At 42.8% G+C, this 20,998-nt stretch overlaps 1 protein-coding gene across 1 annotated transcript in view; it reads left to right on the top strand.

The window, feature by feature from the left end:
- The first annotated feature begins 1,398 nt into the window (after positions 1-1,398).
- The window catches only part of KIAA1586 (KIAA1586 ortholog), a 44,933-nt gene continuing 25,333 nt past the window's right edge, over positions 1,399-20,998 (top strand). Inside the window, exons 1-2 of the mRNA XM_077479362.1 lie at positions 1,399-1,804; positions 2,026-2,406. Coding sequence (XP_077335488.1) covers positions 1,399-1,804; positions 2,026-2,406 — 787 coding nt within the window. The remainder of the gene's footprint in view (positions 1,805-2,025; positions 2,407-20,998) is intronic.

Here is a 20,998-nt window from a genome sequence, read left to right as displayed (position 1 = left end):
TTTTGGGAGTGCGTAAAATGTCGGCATACGGGGTTTGGCTGTATTTATATATTTTAACGTTTCACTATCTATTAGTCCTTTTTCATATGCCCCTATAACTAGGGATCTAAACTCACTTGTAAACATTTCGACTTTTGAAGATTCTAGTGGGGTGTACCATGCCCGATTGCTTAAGATTTTATGGCACATTAATTTATATTGTTGATGGGTCATTATCACTAGATTGCCCCCTTTATCTGATTTTTTGATGATAATTTCAGAATTTTTTTGTAGCTTTTTTAATGCCCGTTTTTGTCTATGATTTAAATTAGTATAGGTATCCGGCCAATCCTGTTTTTTCAGCGATTTGATTACTGCAGTCAAAAAGGCCCAAATCGTGGGGCATGTCATAAGATCAGGAAATGCTCGCGAATTTAATTTAAAAATATTTTTTTGTAGCTGGATACTTCCCGTGGGGAGATGGGACACAGGTACAGGAGTTGATGAGGCCTCCAAAGTTGTCTCAACTTCAACTTGTCCCTCATCGTATAGCAACATAAGGTCACGTAGGGCTCTAAATTCTTGCATAGAGTAGTCCTTGGTTTTTTCTGCTAGTTCTTTTTCTAAATTTAGATTCCGTCTGTCTTTGTCGTATATAAATTTGTAAGTTAAATTCCGAGCAAAGAGATATATGTCTTTGATTGTTTCATAGACATTAATGGGTTCAGATGGACTGAACCCAAGTCCCAATTGAAGGACTGACTTTTCATCATGGGTCAAAGGGTAAGGAGTAAGGTTTATGATATTTAAGTTATTCGTCTGAGAGTTGATTTTAGAATGGTTTGCATCTAATGAGGTAGAGGAGTTCTTAGCATAAATGCGTCTAGACTCCCTCGTCGGTGTGGGTCGGGTCTGGCCGGAGGAAAAAAACCACTAGGGTTTGAAGGTGCGGCCTGTGTGTTAGCATGCAATATTTTTGGAATAATATTTGGCCACTAGTGAGTTATAAAACCTCACAACTATCAATCTCACCAAACAGCTTTTTTCAAGGTGTCATAATTGGCGGCCTGTATTTAGGCTCAGAGGACCAGCAGCATGATGGACATGGTAGGTTCTGATTGGTCGGAATTTATGTTATCTATTAAAACAGGTTGTTTAACAAACTACAAAATTGAGGATGAAACAAAAATATTTTTGGAAAGGATGTTTGGTTTGCTTAAGAAGAAGTCACATCTGCATTGGCATACACAGTACTTCGAACAATACATTAGAGAAGAAATTTGCCCACTTGGTCTTCGGATTCAAATTTTTCCGACTATTAAAGACCCATCTCCTGATTTTAAAAAAGACTGGGAGAACATATTAACCAGATGTAGTTTAGAACTAATGACTAAATTAACGGTACAATACCATGCAGATATGGCTTCTCTAGATGGGGAAATTGAACGTCTCAATGAACAATTCTCTAAAACTATGGAATCACCCACCTTTAGGGAAAAATGGAAAGAGGTCAGGGAACGTATAGAAATACTAAACAGAGAGATTATTGTCAAAAAGCAAGGCAAATTTGTCCAGGACAAGCTTGCCTTTTCTGAAGGCTATGCCTACAAATGGGGCAATAAATTAATAAGAAGAAAATTTTCACGGACACGAGCACCTAAAGAAACACTTGTTACTATGGATTACACTGAATCTGATTCTTCAGTCTCATCTCTTTCCTCACAGGTCACTAATGTGAATTTACGCGCACCGGGTCCCCCCCGTAAGAGATCACTCACTGGCGGAGGCCATCCAGCGAAGGACTCCAAAAAAGGCAAGAAAACGGGTAAAACCGCTAAAACAATTTCACCAGCACACGTAGACTCACATGGTCAAAGCACTAGCACACAAATATCGACCCTGCACAATATTATTCCAAAAATATTGCATGCTAACACACAGGCCGCACCTTCAAACCCTAGTGGTTTTTTTCCTCCGGCCACACCCGACCCACACCGACGAGGGAGTCTAGACGCATTTATGCTAAGAACTCCTCTACCTCATTAGATGCAAACCATTCTAAAATCAACTCTCAGACGAATAACTTAAATATCATAAACCTTACTCCTTACCCTTTGACCCATGATGAAAAGTCAGTCCTTCAATTGGGACTTGGGTTCAGTCCATCTGAACCCATTAATGTCTATGAAACAATCAAAGACATATATCTCTTTGCTCGGAATTTAACTTACAAATTTATATACGACAAAGACAGACGGAATCTAAATTTAGAAAAAGAACTAGCAGAAAAAACCAAGGACTACTCTATGCAAGAATTTAGAGCCCTACGTGACCTTATGTTGCTATACGATGAGGGACAAGTTGAAGTTGAGACAACTTTGGAGGCCTCATCAACTCCTGTACCTGTGTCCCATCTCCCCACGGGAAGTATCCAGCTACAAAAAAATATTTTTAAATTAAATTCGCGAGCATTTCCTGATCTTATGACATGCCCCACGATTTGGGCCTTTTTGACTGCAGTAATCAAATCGCTGAAAAAACAGGATTGGCCGGATACCTATACTAATTTAAATCATAGACAAAAACGGGCATTAAAAAAGCTACAAAAAAATTCTGAAATTATCATCAAAAAATCAGATAAAGGGGGCAATCTAGTGATAATGACCCATCAACAATATAAATTAATGTGCCATAAAATCTTAAGCAATCGGGCATGGTACACCCCACTAGAATCTTCAAAAGTCGAAATGTTTACAAGTGAGTTTAGATCCCTAGTTATAGGGGCATATGAAAAAGGACTAATAGATAGTGAAACGTTAAAATATATAAATACAGCCAAACCCCGTATGCCGACATTTTACGCACTCCCAAAAATACATAAGGATGAAAAGAATCCCCCGGGACGTCCAATAGTCTCAGGAATGGGCTCCTTAACAGAAAACGCAAGCAGACTAATCGACTCATATTTGATCCCTCATGTTATGAGTCTACCCTCATATATCAAGGACACTACTGACCTTCTACGGCACCTTGAGGATGTGCTGGTCCCTCCGGACGCCCTCCTCGTGGCATTAGATGTGGAGGCCCTATACTCCAGCATCCCCCACGAGCAGGGCGTCCGGATGGCCAGCACTTTCCTCAAAAAACAAGATCATACAACCTGGCCTTTAAATGATTTCATACTGCAACTTCTAGACTTCATCCTAAGCAAAAATTTCTTTACATTTAATGATCAAATTTATTTGCAAACTCAGGGCGTGGCCATGGGGACAGCTTGTGCACCATCTTACGCAAACTTATATTTGGGCGGGTGGGAGCAATCAGTGTTTACTAATGAATCTCTACAAACTTATTTAGACTGTGTTCTTCTCTGGTACAGGTTTATAGATGACCTTCTAATCGTCTGGACAGGTACTGTCCAGACCTTGGAAACATTTGTGGAAAAACTGAATGTTAACACATTCAATTTAAAATTTACTTATGTATACCACTTAACCAGAATTGCCTTTTTGGACCTTAACATCACTAAAGACAACTCTGGAAGATTAATCACTGACCTCTATCGCAAGCCATCATCTGGAAACACTTTATTACACGCTAAAAGTTCGCATCCCCGCCCCCTAATACGTAGCATTCCATACGCTCAATATCTACGAGCAAGAAGAAATTGTACAACTGACCAAAATTTTCTTGTTCAAGCAAAGAATCTACAGGAGCGCCTCCTTAATAGAGGCTACTCACGATCTATTTTGAGAAAAGCATTCAACAAAGCCTATGGGCGCACACGGGAGTCTCTACTTTATGGCCCTCCCAGATCAACTCACCCCCCTACAGTTAAGATTATCACAAAATATTCTGCACATCACAATACCCTTAGAAACATCCTATCACAACACTGGCACTTCTTAACAGATCACCATACTTTGAACAAATATATTAGACAAACCCCAGAACTGGTTTTTAAAAGAGCAGCCACTCTTGGGGACAAACTTACTAAAAGCCACTACCAAACTTCCGTATCAAACCGGCAGGGTCCACGAGGTACTCATCCCTGTGGTGACTGTTCTAGATGTCCCTGGATTTTAGAGGCTACTACATATAGTCTCCCAAATGGAGAGGCTTTTACTCCAATGTTCCATGCCAGCTGTGACACAAAGGGTGTTGTCTACATAATGATATGCGCTTGTGGGGCATTTTACGTAGGCAAAACTATCAGAGAGCTTCGCCAACGTATAGGCGACCATCTTTACTACTCATCGGGCGGTAAGCTTACCGCAGTTGGTCGCCATATAGGCATTCACCATAGGTATCAGCCCCAAGTGGTAAAATTCTTTATACTTGAAGTGATCCATGAGGACACCCGGGGTGGGGACTGGGATAGAGAAATTTTAAAACGAGAAACCCTATGGATAGAACGCTTAGACGCTCTGGTCCCGCCAGGATTGAATGAAACAAAAACATATAAATACTTTCTTAAATAACAATAAAAACAAGAAATATATGGAAACTGTTTTTTCACTTGCCCTCTGTATTTTTAGTTATTATATAGGTTCCACTGCTCATCCTAGTCCTCTAATCTGCCAGGTACCCTTTGAGCCTATCCCGGTGCTTTCCGTCCTTGACATCCCAAAATAAATAATAAAAAATTCTTTTGGTGCAGGCTAACGGTACACTATATGGACTAACTGTCCCTGTTGCCTTAAGCACCTCATGCGATCTAGTTATATATTGAATTATTATTAAACTTGTTTGTATCTTTCCACAGATAAGTTGAAGTAATGGTGAGAGTTTACATATATTATGACATGTGTGTAAAAATGTAGCCAATGTTTATAGTTGTAAATTTATCTTTTTCTGTTCATCTATCTGCTTATATGTATTGTTCCACATTTAAAAACAAGGTGTGCAATATCTAAACCGTGTGATATCCAGGTACAATATGGAGGATGGGAGGAGACTCCCTGGGGCGGGCACGCGCCTCTCCGGCGGCCCCGATAGGCCCCCATAGCAATGGGCGGGATCGGGTCCGCTTTAGCGATGAGTCACTGAGGTTTCCTTGGTGACCATCGCTGCTGTGCGTCGCCACGTTGTTGGCGCACGCGCAGTAGGAGCGGCGGACCCGGCGACGTCATAGCCCGGCGCCCGCGCCGGATTTCTGACGCCGCCGGGTTGGAGGTTAAAAGAGCGCCATCATGGCGCTCTTTTACAGCGGACAGAACGGAGGACACAGAGCCTCTGACCGGATTTATCGCCTGGTCTGAGGAATACAAGATGAAGGCTACTAATAGGTATGAGCTCCTATATATTCTGGGCATTTTAGGTGTAATACATATATATAGATGGTCGGCTGATGATAATAATTTCCTTATTAGGCTAACAATATACACTCTGGATTGACTGGGCAAAATCTTTGGACCCCCTCCTGAAAGAGGTGTAATATCCATATATATTGGATCCAGCACATATATATTTTCCTAAATGTGTTTCCTGGCGTACTACCTGAGCCTTAGCACTTAATGAAAGAACCGCAATATTTACCTATGCTGCATCATCTTTAAGGCATTTGGCTATACGGGTATGTAGTTTTCTACATCTATAATGTGACATAAATAATCACGCCTCAGCAATATAACCTACTTATATATTTATATATATATGTGTATACCCCTAACGCTTAGACACTCTTGATTGTTGTTTTGTAGCTGACTTTAAAACCTCCCGTGTCCGCCCCAAAGGGTGGTCACTGCCTGGCTTGGCATGGACTGCCCGAATTCCAGATGTCCTGAGTTATCCACACGGTGGTGAGCTGCACATTTAGTGTTTGTTAAAAACTTCTACCCTTCTGTAAAAAATACATCAAATACTCTGAAAAATATGTGTTGTATTTATGTTATCGTTGAATAATTCGTGATAAATTCTATTTTAGACAAACAAGGTCTCCTGAAGAAGCGACAGATTAGTCGCGAAACTAGTCGAGAAACCAACGACCGTATTGAACACAAAATACTGTTGTAACAAACCTTGTCTATGTTATAGCTATAATATATATGTATTTATTTATGCATGTATAAAAAACTTCTTTTTTCTTTTCTTCCCCCCCCCCCTTTGTACTTTGGTAAAAAAACTTTTTATAATCAATAATAAATATTTGTATTTTATATAAAACTGGTATCAAGACAGTCCATCATTCTGTTGGGTGACTTGTAGGTGAATCATGGTTATGATGTTCCATGTATAATCTCTTGTCGTTTCCCCAAAAAATCTTTCTATAGTCAATATATTAAGGATGAGGATACCACATACCCTTTTTCTTTTTTTGTAAAATAGGCACAATAGTATAACTATCCAAAGAAAGGAGCAGAGAAAGCGTTTGATGTCTCTCAGTGAAGTGTATACCGTATATACTCGAGTATAGGCCGACCCGAATATAAGCCGAGGCCCCCAATTTACCCCCAAAAAAACTGGCAAACTTATTGACTCGTGTATAAGCCGAGGGTGAGACATGCCTGTCCATCCCTGTGTGTCCGTCCATCCCTGTGTGTCCGTCCATCCCTGTGTGTCCGTCCATCCATCCCTGTGTGTGTGTGTGTCCATCCATCCATCCATCCCTGTGTGTGTGTGTCTCCATCCATCCATCCATCCATCCCTGTGTGTGTGTGTCTCCATCCATCCATCCATCCCTGTGTGTGTGTGTATCCATCCGTGTGTGTGTGTGTGTGTGTGTGTGTGTGTGTGTGTGTGTGTGTGTGTGTGTGTGTCCAGCCTACCTGTGTCCCGAGCCTTTGTCCCGAGCCTCCGTCCCGTGCCTTGCCTCCTTGCCTCCGTGCCTTGCCGCCGTGCCTTGCCTCCGTCCCGTCCCGTCCCGTCCCGTCCCGTGCCGTGCCTTGCCTTGCCTCCGTCCCGTGCCCTCTTCGTCGGCGCCTCGGCGGCCATTGTAAAATTCAAAAGCTGCGCCGCCGCCTTCGCCTGTGATAGGCGGAACACTGAATTTCCCAGCAGCCTGTGTTCCGCCTATCACGTACATCGTATCATCCTCGTCCGTAGTACGAGGATGATACGATGTCCGTGATAGGCGGAACACAGGCTGCTGGGAAATTCAGTGTTCCGCCTATCACAGGCGAAGGCGGAGCCGGAGGCGCGGCTTTTGAATTATAGAATGGCCGCTGTCTGTCTGCTCGACACGCTGATCGAGCGGGCAGACAGCGATGACTCGAGTATAAGCCGAGGGGGGCACTTTCAGCCTCAAAAAAGAGGCTGAAAATCTCGGCTTATACTCGAGTATATACGGTAATATCAATCAGACGTCTTGTAGCATCTGAAGATTGTCGACCTTTAGTAAAGCCAGATTGATCTTTGTGAATGAGGTCTGGTATGTACTTCATCAGTCGATTCGCTATTGCTTTGGCGTATATTTTGATGTCAATGTTCAATAATGAAATCGGTCTGAAATTTTGGGGAGCGTTGGGATCTTTGCCTGGTTTCGGCAGTGTGATGATCAAGGCCTGAAGCATCTCAGCCGGAAATTCTGATTTGGATGCCGCTTCGTTAAAAAGTGAGCATAAGTGGGGAGCCAGTATATCTCGAAGTAATTTATAGTATTCTCCTATCATTCCGTCTGGGCCCGGAGATTTATTGTTGGGCAGGGAGTCTATAGTTCTAGCAATTTCTTCCACTGAAAATGGGACGTTAAGATCAGAGATTTGATCAGTAGTTAATGATGGGAGACTAATAGTATCTAAGAAATCACTTATTATCTTTGGGGTAGGGGTGGGAGTTTAAGAATCATCTTTAACCCTTTCATGACTAAGCCTATTTTTGGAATTTGGTGTTTACAAGTTAAAATCCATATTTATTGCTAGAAAATTACTTGGAACCCCCAAACATTATATATATTTTTTTAGCAGAGACTCTAGAGAATAAAACGGCGATTGTTGCAATATTTTATGTCACACGGTATTTGCGCAGTGGTTTTTTAAATGCAACTTTTTGGGAAAAGGGACACTTTCATGAATAAAAAACAAAACAGTAAAATTAGGCCAATTTTTTTGCGTAATGTGAAAGATAATGTTACGCCGAGTAAATAGATACCAAACATGTCACACTTTATAATTGCGCGCACTTGTAGATTGACGACAAAGTACGGTACCTAAAAATCTCAATAGGCGACGCTTTAAAATTTTTTTACGGTTATCAGGTTAGCGTTACAGAGGAGGTCTAATGCTAGAATTATTGCTCTCGCTCTGACAATCGCGGCGATACCTCACATGTGTGATTTGAACACCGTTTACATACGCGGGCGCGACTTCCGTATGCGTTTTCTTTGCTTCGCGAGCTCGCGGGGACGGCGGGCGCTTTAAAAAAATTTTTTTTATTTATTTTATTTATTTTAAAATTACTATATTGTTTTAAAAAAAAAAAAAAATTATCACTTTTATTGCTGTCACAAGGAATGTAAACATCCCTTGTGACAGTAATAGGTGGTGACAGGTCCTCTTTATGGAGGGATCGGGGGTCTAAAAGACCCCCCACCCCTCCTTTACACTTCAATGTATTCAGATCGCCGAAAACGGCGATTCTGAATACCGGATATTTTTTTAAAACCGGCGCCATTGGCAGCCGAGTAAACGGGAAGTGATGTCATGACGTCGCTTCCGTGTTTACGATGAGGAGACTGGAACGAAGCCGATTACGGCTTCGTTCCAGTTCCTCCGCAGCAGCCGGAGGCGTTGAATCACTGATCGGTGCTCCCGATCGAGCGGGAGCACCGGTAACAGCGGCGGGAGGCTGGGGGGAGGGGGGGACGTCCCCTCCCGCTCCTCCGGCATAACAGCCGAGCGGCTTTTAGCCGCATCGGTTGTTATGCCTGGATAGCCAATCGCCTGCTGCAAAAAACGGTACCGGGATGATGCCTGCAGGTGCGGGGCATCATCCCGGTATAACCCCCGGAAACCGAGTACGCATATCTGTGTACGCTCGGCGGGAAAGGGTTAAGATTGTAAAGGGAGCTATAATAACAGCTAAAGGCATTCGCTATGTCTTGGGGGTCTTGCAGCAATTTTTCTCTAGTAATAGGGTGGTATAGATATGGAATCTTTGATTTGGAATATCTGCCTTTGATCCGAAGTGCCATGTTTTTTCCTGCTTTGTTGCTTGTATGGTAATATTTAGCTTTAAGTTTTCTAGTATATTTTTCAAATGTATCCAATAAAGTCGTTCTGAGTTCCTGTCGTAATATTTGTAGTTTAGTTTTCAGTTGTTGTGATGGGTGAGATTGGTTTTGGGAATCTAATGCTTTAATGTCAGCAGTAAGTTTCTCGATGCGTTTCGTTTTATTTTTCCTGAATTGGGCATTCAGTTGCATTAGGATTCCCCTACTAAATGCTTTATGAGCACCCCATAGGGTGGCGGAGTCTGACACCGATCCCACATTATATTTAACCACTTGCTTACTGGGCACTTAAACCCCCCTCAGTCCCAGACCCATTTTCAGCTTTCAGCTCTGATGCACTTTGAATGACAATTGCGCGGGCATACAACACTGTACCCAAATGAAATTTTTATCATTTTTTCCCACAAATAGAGCTTTCTTTTGGTGGTATTTAGTTACAGCTCAGAGTTTTATTTTTTGCTAAACAAACAAAAAAAGATGCAAAAAAAAAAAAAAAAAATCATGTTTTAATAGTTTGTTATAAAATTTTGCAAACGGGTTATTTTTCTCCTTCATTGAAGTGCGCTGATTAGGTGGCACTGATAGGCTGCACTGGTGGGCACTGATGGGCTGCATTGGTGGGCACTGATAGGCTGCACTGGTGGGCACTGATAGGCTGCACTGGTGGGCACTGATAGGCATAGTTAAGGCGGCACTAATAGGCACAGATAAGGCGGCACCGATGGGCACAGATAAGGCGGCACTGATGGGCAAAGATGGGCACAGATAAGATGGCACGGATGGGTGGCATGGATGGGTGGCACGGATGGGCACTGATAGGTACCACTGATAGATGGGACTGATGGGCACTGATAGGTGGCACTGATAGGTGGCTCTGATAGGTGGAACTGCTGGGCACTGATGGGCGGCACTGCTGGGCACTGATGGGCGCCACTGGGGTGCAGTACCTTTGAGGCAGATTGTGGGCACTGCTGGGTGGCACTGTGGGTGGCACTGCTGGGTGGCACTGTGGGCACTGCTGGGTGGCACTGTGGGCACTGCTGGGTGGCACTATGGGCACTGCTGGGTGGCACTGACGGGGGGCACTTACTTTTAATAAGTGGGGCACTGCAGGGGGCAGGTGGGCACTGTCAGGGGGCAGGTGGTCGCTAGCAGGGCTGGCCGTGATCGGGACTAATGTCCCGATCACGGCCGCCGGTGATTGGCTTTTTTTTTCTCCTCGCGCTGTCAGCGCGAGGAGGAATAATAGCCGATTACCGGCTCCGTTATATCACATGATCAGCTGTCATTGGCTGACAGCTGATCACGTGATAAGGGGTCGGGATCGACCCCTTGCACGGATCGGTGATCAGGCGAGTCTCACGGACTCGCCGATCACAGAGCGCGCTGCGCACGCCCCTCAGGGGGCACGCAGGCCGCTCGTAACCGGGACGACATCAATAGACGTAGTCCCGGAAATGTAGGTCCGCGCTAATGCCGTCATTTGGCAATAGCGCGGGTCTCAAGTGGTTAAAGAATTCAGTTATCTGGTTTTGTATAGCTGTAGCATAGGTAGGCATTTTGATAAGATATGCATTTGTTCTCCATAGAAAATGGGTCGTTTGAGAGTGTTTAGGTAGAATAGTCATACTAATTGGGGCATGATCAGTCCAAGTGATGGGTGCAATGTCAGACTCCCTCACCCGCTGCAATAACCACTTATCCGTAAAAATATAATCGATACGAGTATAAGTATTATGTACCAGGGAATGATATGTGTATTCACCATCTCCAGGATGATGGCATCTCCATACATCATAGAGATCGCTTTTATTCAAAAAAAATGTTTAAGTGCACAGTTGGTTGTGGTTTTGGGATTAGAAGTGTCTAGTTCTTCTTCATGTATTGTGTTGAAGTCTCCACAAATTATTAAGGCACCTTTTCGGCATTTACCTATTTTTCTCATCAGGCCATTCAGAAAATGGGATTGCCTTTTATTAGGCGCATACACATTTACCAATGTAGTAAGTGTATTATCAATGGTACATAATAATATGAGGTATCGTCCATTGGTATCTACAATAGATTCACGTCATTGAAAATGAACTGAATGATGTATGGCAATAAGTGGAAAAGAAGTATTCCTGCGTCAGGGAAATAGAGGGAGATCGGGTACTGCTGCACAATGTATGGCAATAAGTACTCCTCTTTTTTTCTGTTGGCCTGAGGCTGTAAATATGTGAGGAAAGTTCTTATGGGTGCAAGTGGGAATAGCGCTCCGTTTTGAAATGGGTTTCTTGTATACACAATATTTGACAGCGCTGGGTGTTAGCCGCTTGCCACATTGACGCTCTTTTTGCTGGATGGTTAAGACCATTCGTATTTAACCACTTGCTTACTGGGCACTTAAACCCCCCTCCCGCCCAGACCAATTTTCAGCTTTCAGCGCTGATGCACTTTGAATGACAATTACGCGGTCATACAACACTGTACCCAAATGACATTTTTATCATTTTTTCCCCACCAATAGAGCTTTCTTCTGGTGGTATTTAGTTACAGCTCGGAGTTTTATTTTTTGCTAAACAAACAAAAAAAGATGCAAAAAAAAAAAAAAATCATGTTTTAATAGTTTGTTATAAAATTTTGCAAACGGGTTATTTTTCTCCTTCATTGAAATGCGCTGATGAGGCGACACTGATAGGCTGCACTGGTGGGCACTGATAGGCTGCACTGATAGGCTGCATTGGTGAGCACTGATAGGCTGCACTGGTGGGCACTGATAGGCTGCATTGGTGGGCACTGATAGGCTGCATTGGTGAGCACTGATAGGCTGCACTGGTGGGCACTGATAGGCTGCATTGGTGGGCACTGATAGGCTGCACTGGTGGGCACTGATAGGCATAGTTAAGGCGTCACTAATAGGCACAGATAAGGTGGCACCGATGGGCACAGATAAGGCAGCACTGATGGGCAAAGATGGGCACAGATAAGATGGCACGGATGGGTGGCACGAATGGGTGGCACTAAGGGGCACTGATAGGTACCACTGATAGATGGGACTGATGGGCACTGATAGGTGGCACTGATAGGTGGCTCTGATAGGTGGTACTGCTGGGCACTGCTGGGCACTGATGGGCGGCACTGCTGGGCACTGATGGGCACTGGTAGATAATACTGATGGGCACATATATGTGGCACTGGGGTGCAGCACCTTTGTTGAGGCAGATTGTGGGCACTGCTGGGTGGCACTGTGGGCACTGCTGGGTGGCACTGTGGGCACTGCTGGGCAGCACTGTGGGCACTGCTGGGTGGCACTATGGGCACTGCTGGGTGGCACTGACAGGGGGGACACATTTTTTATTGATGTGGCACTGGCAGGGGGCAGGTGGGCACTGGCAGGGAGCAGGTGGGCACTGGCAGGGCTGGCCGTGATCGGGACTGACTTTTGTCAGCGCGAGGAGGAATAATAGCCGATTACCGGCTCCGTTGTATTACATGATCAGCTGTCATTGGCTGACAGCTGATCACGTGATAAGGGGTTGGGATCGACCCCTTGCTCGGATCAGTGATCAGGTGAGTCTCATAGACTCGCCGATCACAGGGCGCGCAGGCCGCTCGTGCGCGGGACTACTTCAATAGACGTAGTCCCGGCAAAGGAGATCCGTGCTGTAGCCGTCATTCGGCTATAGCGCGGGTCTCAAGGGGTTAAAGATATTAACTTTATACCCATAAAAGGATATTAATAAGATGGAAAAAGTAAGTACATACTAGCCTGATAATAGCTTTAATTCTACTTCCATGTGAACAGTCTGTAGTCTGAAATGAAGACTATGAATGTTAAAAAATTTAGTGACTGGAAAGTTTTGATTCAAATTTTGTAGGTTCGTAACATACCTGTCCCTTTGAACGCTATGAGTTGTGTATAAGATACTGTGAAGAAAAAAAAAAAAAGTAAAAACACAAACCAAAATATAACCAAACATTAAACTTAACTTGCAGTGGTAAACATTTCAATGTATACTGCAACATTAGAATGAGGAATTAGTTCAAAGGTCAGCTGTTCCAAAGATTTAGTATCGCACGGCACGGCGGGCAAGCTGGTAGATCGGTTTCCTATAGATAGGATTGTAATTTGACCGGATCTAGTCAATGAAAGCTAATGCCATTGTGGCGTAAGTTTCTCCGGATTCTTCTTAGCTCCGATAGGTGGAGTTGGTTCGGGGATAATACCCCATGTGTGAGGTAACTTAATGCCTTGTTCCACAGAAGTGATTGTATGGTAGGTGTCGTTCTTCTGTATCAGTAGTTTAGATGGTTGTTTCCAACGGTATTCAACTTAATGATTACGCAGAGCTTTTGTAATCGTGGAAAGTTGTCTTCTCATATCTACAGTATGTTTAGACTTGTCAGCATAAATCTGGATTGTATTATATGGTTGTGGAAGTTGTCCTAGATGTCGCACTTTATATAGGATTTGTTCTTTAACGTGGTAGAAGTGTACTCTAAGTAGTACATCACGTGGTATCTGTGGAGGGAGAAATGACGGTTTCGGAATCCGATGGATACGATCAATTGTGAGCTCTAAGGCCTTGTACACACGGTCGGAGAATCCGTCGGAATGCGTCTTATCGGACCGTGTCATCGGATAATCCGACTGTGTGTGGTCTGCATCGGACTGATTCCGTCCGAATCTCCGTCCGACCCAATTTTCCAACATGTTGGAAATATTTCCCGACCATACTCCGATCATGTGTAGAGAATTTTGATCGGGCCAAGTGCCACGCATGCTCAGATCAAATTCCTACATCAAAGCTATTGGCTACTAGCCTGAACGTAGTCCCATCGTAACGAAATTACGTCATCACGTTCTGAATGATCGGATTTTTCGACAACTTAGACCGACCCGTGTGTATGCAACAGTTTCAGACAAGATCCGACGGGCAAAATTTCGACGGACAAAATCCGATGGATTTGGTTGGCAGAATGTCCGACCCGTGTGTACAGGGGCTTTGGCTGGTATAGCTGGCAGCAAGTTGGAGAATAAGTCAGTGGCATATTTTTTAACCACTTCAATACCGGGCACTTTCACCCCCTTCCTTCCCAGCCCAATTTTCAGCTTTCATCGCTCTCGCGCTTTCAGTGACAATTGCGCGGTCGTGCTACACTGTACCCAAATGAAATTTTTATCATTTTGTTCGCACAAATAGAGCTTTATTTTGGTGGTATTTATTCACGACTCCGTTTTTTATTTTTTTTTTGCAATATAAATGCAAAAAAGCGGGAATTTTGAAAAAAAAACAATATTTTCTTTTTTCTATTTAAAAAGAAATCCAATAAAATCCGAATTTGGCATAAATTTAAGCCAAAATGTATTCTGCTACATGATTTTGGTAAAAAAAAATTCCGTTAAGTGTGTAACAATTGGTTTGTGTGATCACGGACATATGTACGCAAATGATCATGTACATATGTGTGCAGGCGATCTTGTATATATGTGTGCAGATAATCATTGGAACATGTGATTTTAGTGGGACATATGTGGGGGACAAGTTTTTATTATTGGGGACATGTGTTTTTATTATTTGGGGACATGTATGTTTTGAGGACATGTGTGTTATGGGGACATGTATGTTTTGGGGACATGTGTGTTATGGGGACATGTATGTTTTGGGGACATGTGTGTTATGGGGACATATGTGGGGACTGTGTTTACACTGTGTGGTGTGTTGTGTGTATAAGGCTCGGTTCACACTGGGGGCGACACGAGGCGACACGACTTGCCTCTCCGCGACCTGCCGCGACCTCAGCGGCGACTTGCAAATTACTTCTGTATAGAAGTCAATTCCATTTTGCCCCGAGGTCGCCCAAAAGTAGTACAAGAACCTTTTTTCTGAGTCGGAGCGACTCGAGTCGCTACTCTTAGAACGGTTCCATTGTACAGAACGGGGGCGACTTGTCAGGTCGCGGCACGGCAAGTCGTGTCGCCTCGTGTCGCCCCCTGTGTGAACCGAGCCTTACACTAGACTGATGATCAGTGAGTAAAAAGCTGTAAAAAAACATCTCATACTCACTGATCACCAGCCGGCTGCAGCGATCTGCTCTCCTCTCCTCAGCGATGACTTCTGTGTGAGGAGAGGAGGAGCCGATTGCTCTAGCAACCGGCTGTTTGTTTTACATCACATGACGGCCGTGATTGGACACGTTCGTCATGTGATCAGGAGGGCCAATCAGAGAGCCCTCCTGCCGATCTGAGATGCGCCGTGTCCGGGTGACACGGGCGCATCAGGATCACGCCGCTGCGCGGGCACGCGCGATCCCGCTCCTTCTGATGGACGTTCCTGAACGTCCTATCAGAAGTAGACGGCCGTATATGTGCATTGGCCGGGTGGGAAGTGGTTAAGATCAGACTGCTGTATATTTTCAGGGATACCCCTGATTTTGAGATTGTTCCACCTTGAACGGTCTTCTAAATCTGCGATTTTTAAATTGAAGCCACTCTTTTTCAGCTTTATTTTCTTCATGAGCATCTATTAAGTCATTAGTAGTATTGGTCATGTCTCCCATAGAGTTCTCAATAGTGTGTACTCTTTCACCTAAGGAGTTCACTGCTTTGGAGAATTTATTTGTGAGTTGTAAAATATCCGTATGAAGTGAAGTATGTAAAGTCAATAGCATTTCTTTTAATTGAGTGTCCATAATAGGCTGGTTATTAGTGGGGAATGCGGCTATAGGTGAAGCTATAGGAGTTATGACTGTGTCTTCTTGACTAATAAGAGGTATTTTATGGCTTACCTCCTGGCCTGTGAAATCCAGTTTGATAGGAGTTGTAGCCGGGCTGCGACATGTAGGACTGAGGTAATCTTCCTCATGAGGAGATTCCAGATGTGTTTTCTGAGGTGATTCTTCTAGAGCAGCATCAGGCCTGTCAGTGTAGTGCGCTCTCCCTGAGGAGGCCGTTGCTGGTACAGCAGCTGTGAGAGGATCTGCGCCATCTTTTTTTTCCTCCCTCCCTCTGACTGACAGGAGAACGTCGTTCGTTTTTTTTTCATTTTCCGTTCGTCTTTTCGCTTTTTTCGACATCACCCTCGGAATTCAGGAACTCTTCCGTAGTCTGTTCGTATTCCTTTTTACCGATATTCGCTGTGAATTGTCGCTAATATGCCCGTTCGTGTCACGGAGCTCTCTCACAGAGCGTCCATTCGGCTTGCGCGCTGGCCACGCCCCCCTCTGGATTACTTTTCTTAAGTTCATTAACCACTTACCGACCAGCGAGCACGACGATGTACATCCTATTTTTTTTTTGAAGAGGGATATCTCGGTAACGGGAGCAGCTGCTGCCACAACCGAGATATCCATCTCTTCAGGCGGCGGTCGGCTGTACGATAACGGTGGTCTCCGCCACAAGATCACCGATATCGGCGGCGGGAGAGGTGACACCCACCCCCCCCTCCCGCCGCCCTCCCGCACCTTCCGCCACGTACCGGAGCCGTCGGTAGCGGCGGAGGCGATCGGGTCCTTTCACTAGCTGGGTATGGAGACGAGTGAGGTTAAGATGGCCCCCCACTCGTCTCTATACCATAGGAGGGCGGAAGCGACATCAAAACGTCACTTCCACCCATACCTCTTAAAGGTATATATTTTATAAATGTAATTTTTTTTCTTTTTTTTTTTTTGCATTTTAGTCCAAATATGAGATGTGAGGGCTTTTTGACCCCCCAGATCTCATATTTAAAGCGGAGGTCCACCCTAAAGTGGACCTTCCGCTCATCGGAACCCTCCCCCCCTCCGGCGCCACAATTGGCACCTTTCAGGGGGGAGGGGGGTGCAGATACCTGTACAGTACAGGTATCTGTACCCACTTCCGGGATAGCTCTCTGCGGAAAGGGGCGTATATTACGCCACTTTCCGCAAGTGCCCGCCCCTTTCCGCAAGTGCCCCGCTGCCTGCTGGGAAAACACACAGATCCCAGAGGCAGCGGGGACCGTCCTTATTGCGCAGCGCGGCTCGCGCAGTAGGGAACCGGGAAATGAAGCCGAAAGGCTCCATTTCCTGACTCCCATACCCAAGATGGTGGCGGCAGCACCCGAGATACGATCTACAGATGGGCTTCGGGTGCCGACATCGCGGGCGCGCTGGACAGGTAAGTGTCACTATTTTAAAAGTCAGCAGCTGCAGTATTTGTAGCTGCTGGCTTTTAAAAAAAAAAATGCGGAGTCCCGGCGGACTCCCGCTTTAAGAGGACCTGTCACACTTTTTTCTATTACAAGGGATGTTTACATCCCTTGTAATAGGAATAAAAGTGATCAATTTTTTTTTTTTTAAAACAGTGTAAAAATAAATAAAATCAATTAAAATAAATAAGAAAAAGAAAAGTTTTTAAAAACACCCCGTCACGACAAGCTTGCGCACAGAAGCGAGCGCATACGTGAGTAGCGCCCGCATATGAAAACGGTGGTCAAACTACACATGTGAGGTATTGCCGCGATTGGTAGAGCGAGAGCGATAATTCTAGCCCTAGCCCTCCTCTGTAACGCAAAAAAATGCAATCTGTAGAATTTTTGTAAATGTCACTTATGGAGATTTTTCAGGCTAAAAGTTTTGACGCCATTCCACGAGCGGGGCGCAATTTTGAAGCGTGACATGTTGGGTATCAATTTACTCGGCGTACCAATTATCTTTCACAATGTAAAAAAAAAAAAAAATGGGCTAATTTTACTGTTGTCTTATTTTTTTTATTCAAAAAAGTGAATTTTTTCCAAAAAAAGTTTCGCTTGTAAGACCGCTGCGCAAATACGGTATGAAAAAAAAGTATTTCAATGACCGCCATTTTATTCTCTAGGGTGTTAAAAACAATATAAAATGTTTGGAGGTTCTAAGTAATTTTCTAGCAAAAAAAAACAGTTTTAAACATGTAAACACCGAGTCTGAAAAAGAGGCCTGGTCCTTAAGTGGTTAAGTAACAAATGTCTTTTAGCCGGTATGTTTAGGCCGTTCACATTGTGAGAAATTATCGTAGGTGATTTGTCTAAGCTGGCGTAAGCCATAGTTTAGAGTTTATAAGGGGGGGAAGGACGAGAGAGAAAAAAAAAAGAGGGGGGGAGGGGCGGGAAAGAAATATTAGTTATAATGAAAAATGCGGAAAAAATGAACGCAGGGGAGTGCCTGTTGTCCCCTACGTTAATATTGTGGTTAGATAAGTAAATTGAGAGAAAATATTTTTAATGAGCGTTAGAAATTCTGGGCGGGTGCGTAGCGTGGCTATTTGAGAGCAATTACACGGAAACTCTGAGTAAATAAAATACAAAATAATTAATACGTATAAAAAAACAAACTCAGTCAGGAAATAGGAGGAGCTGCAGTCTTCCTATAGAAGCATAAACTCTTCTAACGTGGTAGTTTAGTAACGAATAGACATGTGCATTCGTTTTTGTCCGAATGCATTTTCGTCCGAATCTCGAGAATTTTCATTATCATTTTAACAAACGATAACGAACGTGCAGAATCCAAAAAACCGAAAGATCCGACATAAACAAATGCTTTATTTTAGTTTTTCATTGTAACAACAGTTGGATATAGAAAGGAGATTCGACATGACGCTGACAATAGCGATCTGTGTCCATCGAATCTGTGGTCGAATGTGCCTAACCTTAGCTTTATTAGTTCAAGATTATTCTACATAGAGAGAAAAGATTTGACATAGAGAGAAAAGATTTGACATAGAGAGAAAAGATTCGACATAGAGAGAAAAGATTCGACATAGAGAGAAAAGATTCGACATAGAGAGGAAAGATTTGACATAGAGAGAAAAGATTCAACATAGAGAGAAAAGATTCGACATAGAGAGAAAAGATTCGACATAGAGAGAAAAGATTTGATATAGAGAGAAAAGATTCGACATAGAGAAGAAAAGATTTGATATAGAGAGAAAAGATTCGACATAGAGAGAAAAGATTCGACATAGAGAGAAAAGATTTGACATAAAGAGAAAAGATTTGACATAGAGAGAAAAGATTTGACATAGAGAGAAAAGATTTGACATAGAGAGAAAAGATTTGATATAGAGAGAAAAGATTCGACATAGAGAGAAAAGATTTGACATAGAGAGAAAAGATTTGACATAGAGAAGAAAAGATTTGATATAGAGAGAAAAGATTCAACATAGAGAGAAAAGATTTGACATAGAGAAGAAAAGATTCGACATAGAGACAAAAGAATTGACATAAAGAGAAAAGATTTGACATAGAGAGAAAAGATTAGACATAGAGAGAAAAGATTCGACATAAAGAGAAAAGATTTGACATAGAGAGAAAAGATTCGACATAGAGAGAAAAGATTCGACATAGAGAGAAAAGATTTGACATATAGAGAAAAGATTCGACAGAGAGAGAAAAGATTTGACATAGGGAGAAAAGAATTGACATAAAGAGAAAAGATTTGACATAGAGAGAAAAGATTTGACATAGAGAAGAAAAGATTTGATATAGAGAGAAAAGATTCAACATAGAGAGAAAAGATTTGACATAGAGAGAAAAGATTTGACATAGAGAAGAAAAGATTTGACATAGAGAAGAAAAGATTTGACATAGAGAGAAAAGATTTGACATAGAGAGAAAAGATTTGACATAGAGAGAAAAGATTCGACATAGAGAGAAAAGATTTGACATAGAGAGAAAAGATTCGACATAGAGAGAAAAGATTTGACATAGAGAGAAAAGATTCGACATAGAGAGAAAAGATTTGACATATAGAGAAAAGATTCGACAGAGAGAGAAAAGATTTGACATAGGGAGAAAAGAATTGACATAAAGAGAAAAGATTTGACATAGAGAGAAAAGATTTGACATAGAGAAGAAAAGATTTGACATAGAGAGAAAAGATTTGACATAGAGAAGAAAAGATTTGACATAGAGAAGAAAAGATTTGACACAGAGAGAAAAGATTCGACATAGAGAGAAAAGATTTGACATAGAGAGAAAAGATTCGACATAGAGAGAAAAGATTCGACATAGAGAGAAAAGATTTGACATAGAGAGAAAAGATTCGACATAGAGAGAAAAGATTCGACATAGAGAGAAAAGATTCGACATAGAGAGAAAAGATTCGACATAGAGAAGAAAAGATTTGATATAGAGAGAAAAGATTCGACATAGAGAGAAAAGATTTGACATAGAGAGAAAAGATTTGACATAGAGAGAAAAGATTTGACATAGAGAGAAAAGATTTGACATAGAGAGAAAAGATTCGACATAGAGAGAAAAGATTCGACATAGAGGGACAAGATTCGACATAGAGAGAAAAGATTTGACATAGAGAGAAAAGATTCGACATAGAGAGAAAAGATTCGACATAGAGAGAAAAGATTCGACATAGAGAGAAAAGATTCGACATAGAGAAGAAAAGATTTGATATAGAGAGAAAAGATTCGACATAGAGAGAAAAGATTTGACATAGAGAGAAAAGATTTGACATAGAGAGAAAAGATTTGACATAGAGAGAAAAGATTTGACATAGAGAGAAAAGATTCGACATAGAGAGAAAAGATTCGACATAGAGGGACAAGATTCGACATAGAGAGAAAAGATTTGACAGAGAGAAAAGATTCGACATAGAGAGAAAAGATTTGACATAGAGAGAAAAGATTCGACATGAAGATTTGATGAAGCAGTCGCGGTGAGCGGACATTTATGGTCAAATGCTCCGCCCATAGGCTATAGAAGAATTCCAATGTTGGTTGACTGATTAATACATATAATTAGTGTCATACAACATTAGAATTCTACTATAGCTTGTAAGCAGTACATTCGCCCGGAAATGTACAATTGTAGCGTCGTACAGTTTAGCTGCTCCGTCCAATGTTCCGCCTACAAGATA

Source organism: Lithobates pipiens, unplaced genomic scaffold (assembly GCF_037356315.1).
Source record: "Lithobates pipiens isolate NorthernLeopardFrog02 unplaced genomic scaffold, aLitPip1_a1.2 Scaffold_16, whole genome shotgun sequence".
Classification (NCBI taxonomy): domain Eukaryota; kingdom Metazoa; phylum Chordata; class Amphibia; order Anura; family Ranidae; genus Lithobates; species Lithobates pipiens.
Note: the sequence above shows the minus strand (reverse complement) of the source record. Positions and strands in the feature narration are given on the sequence as shown.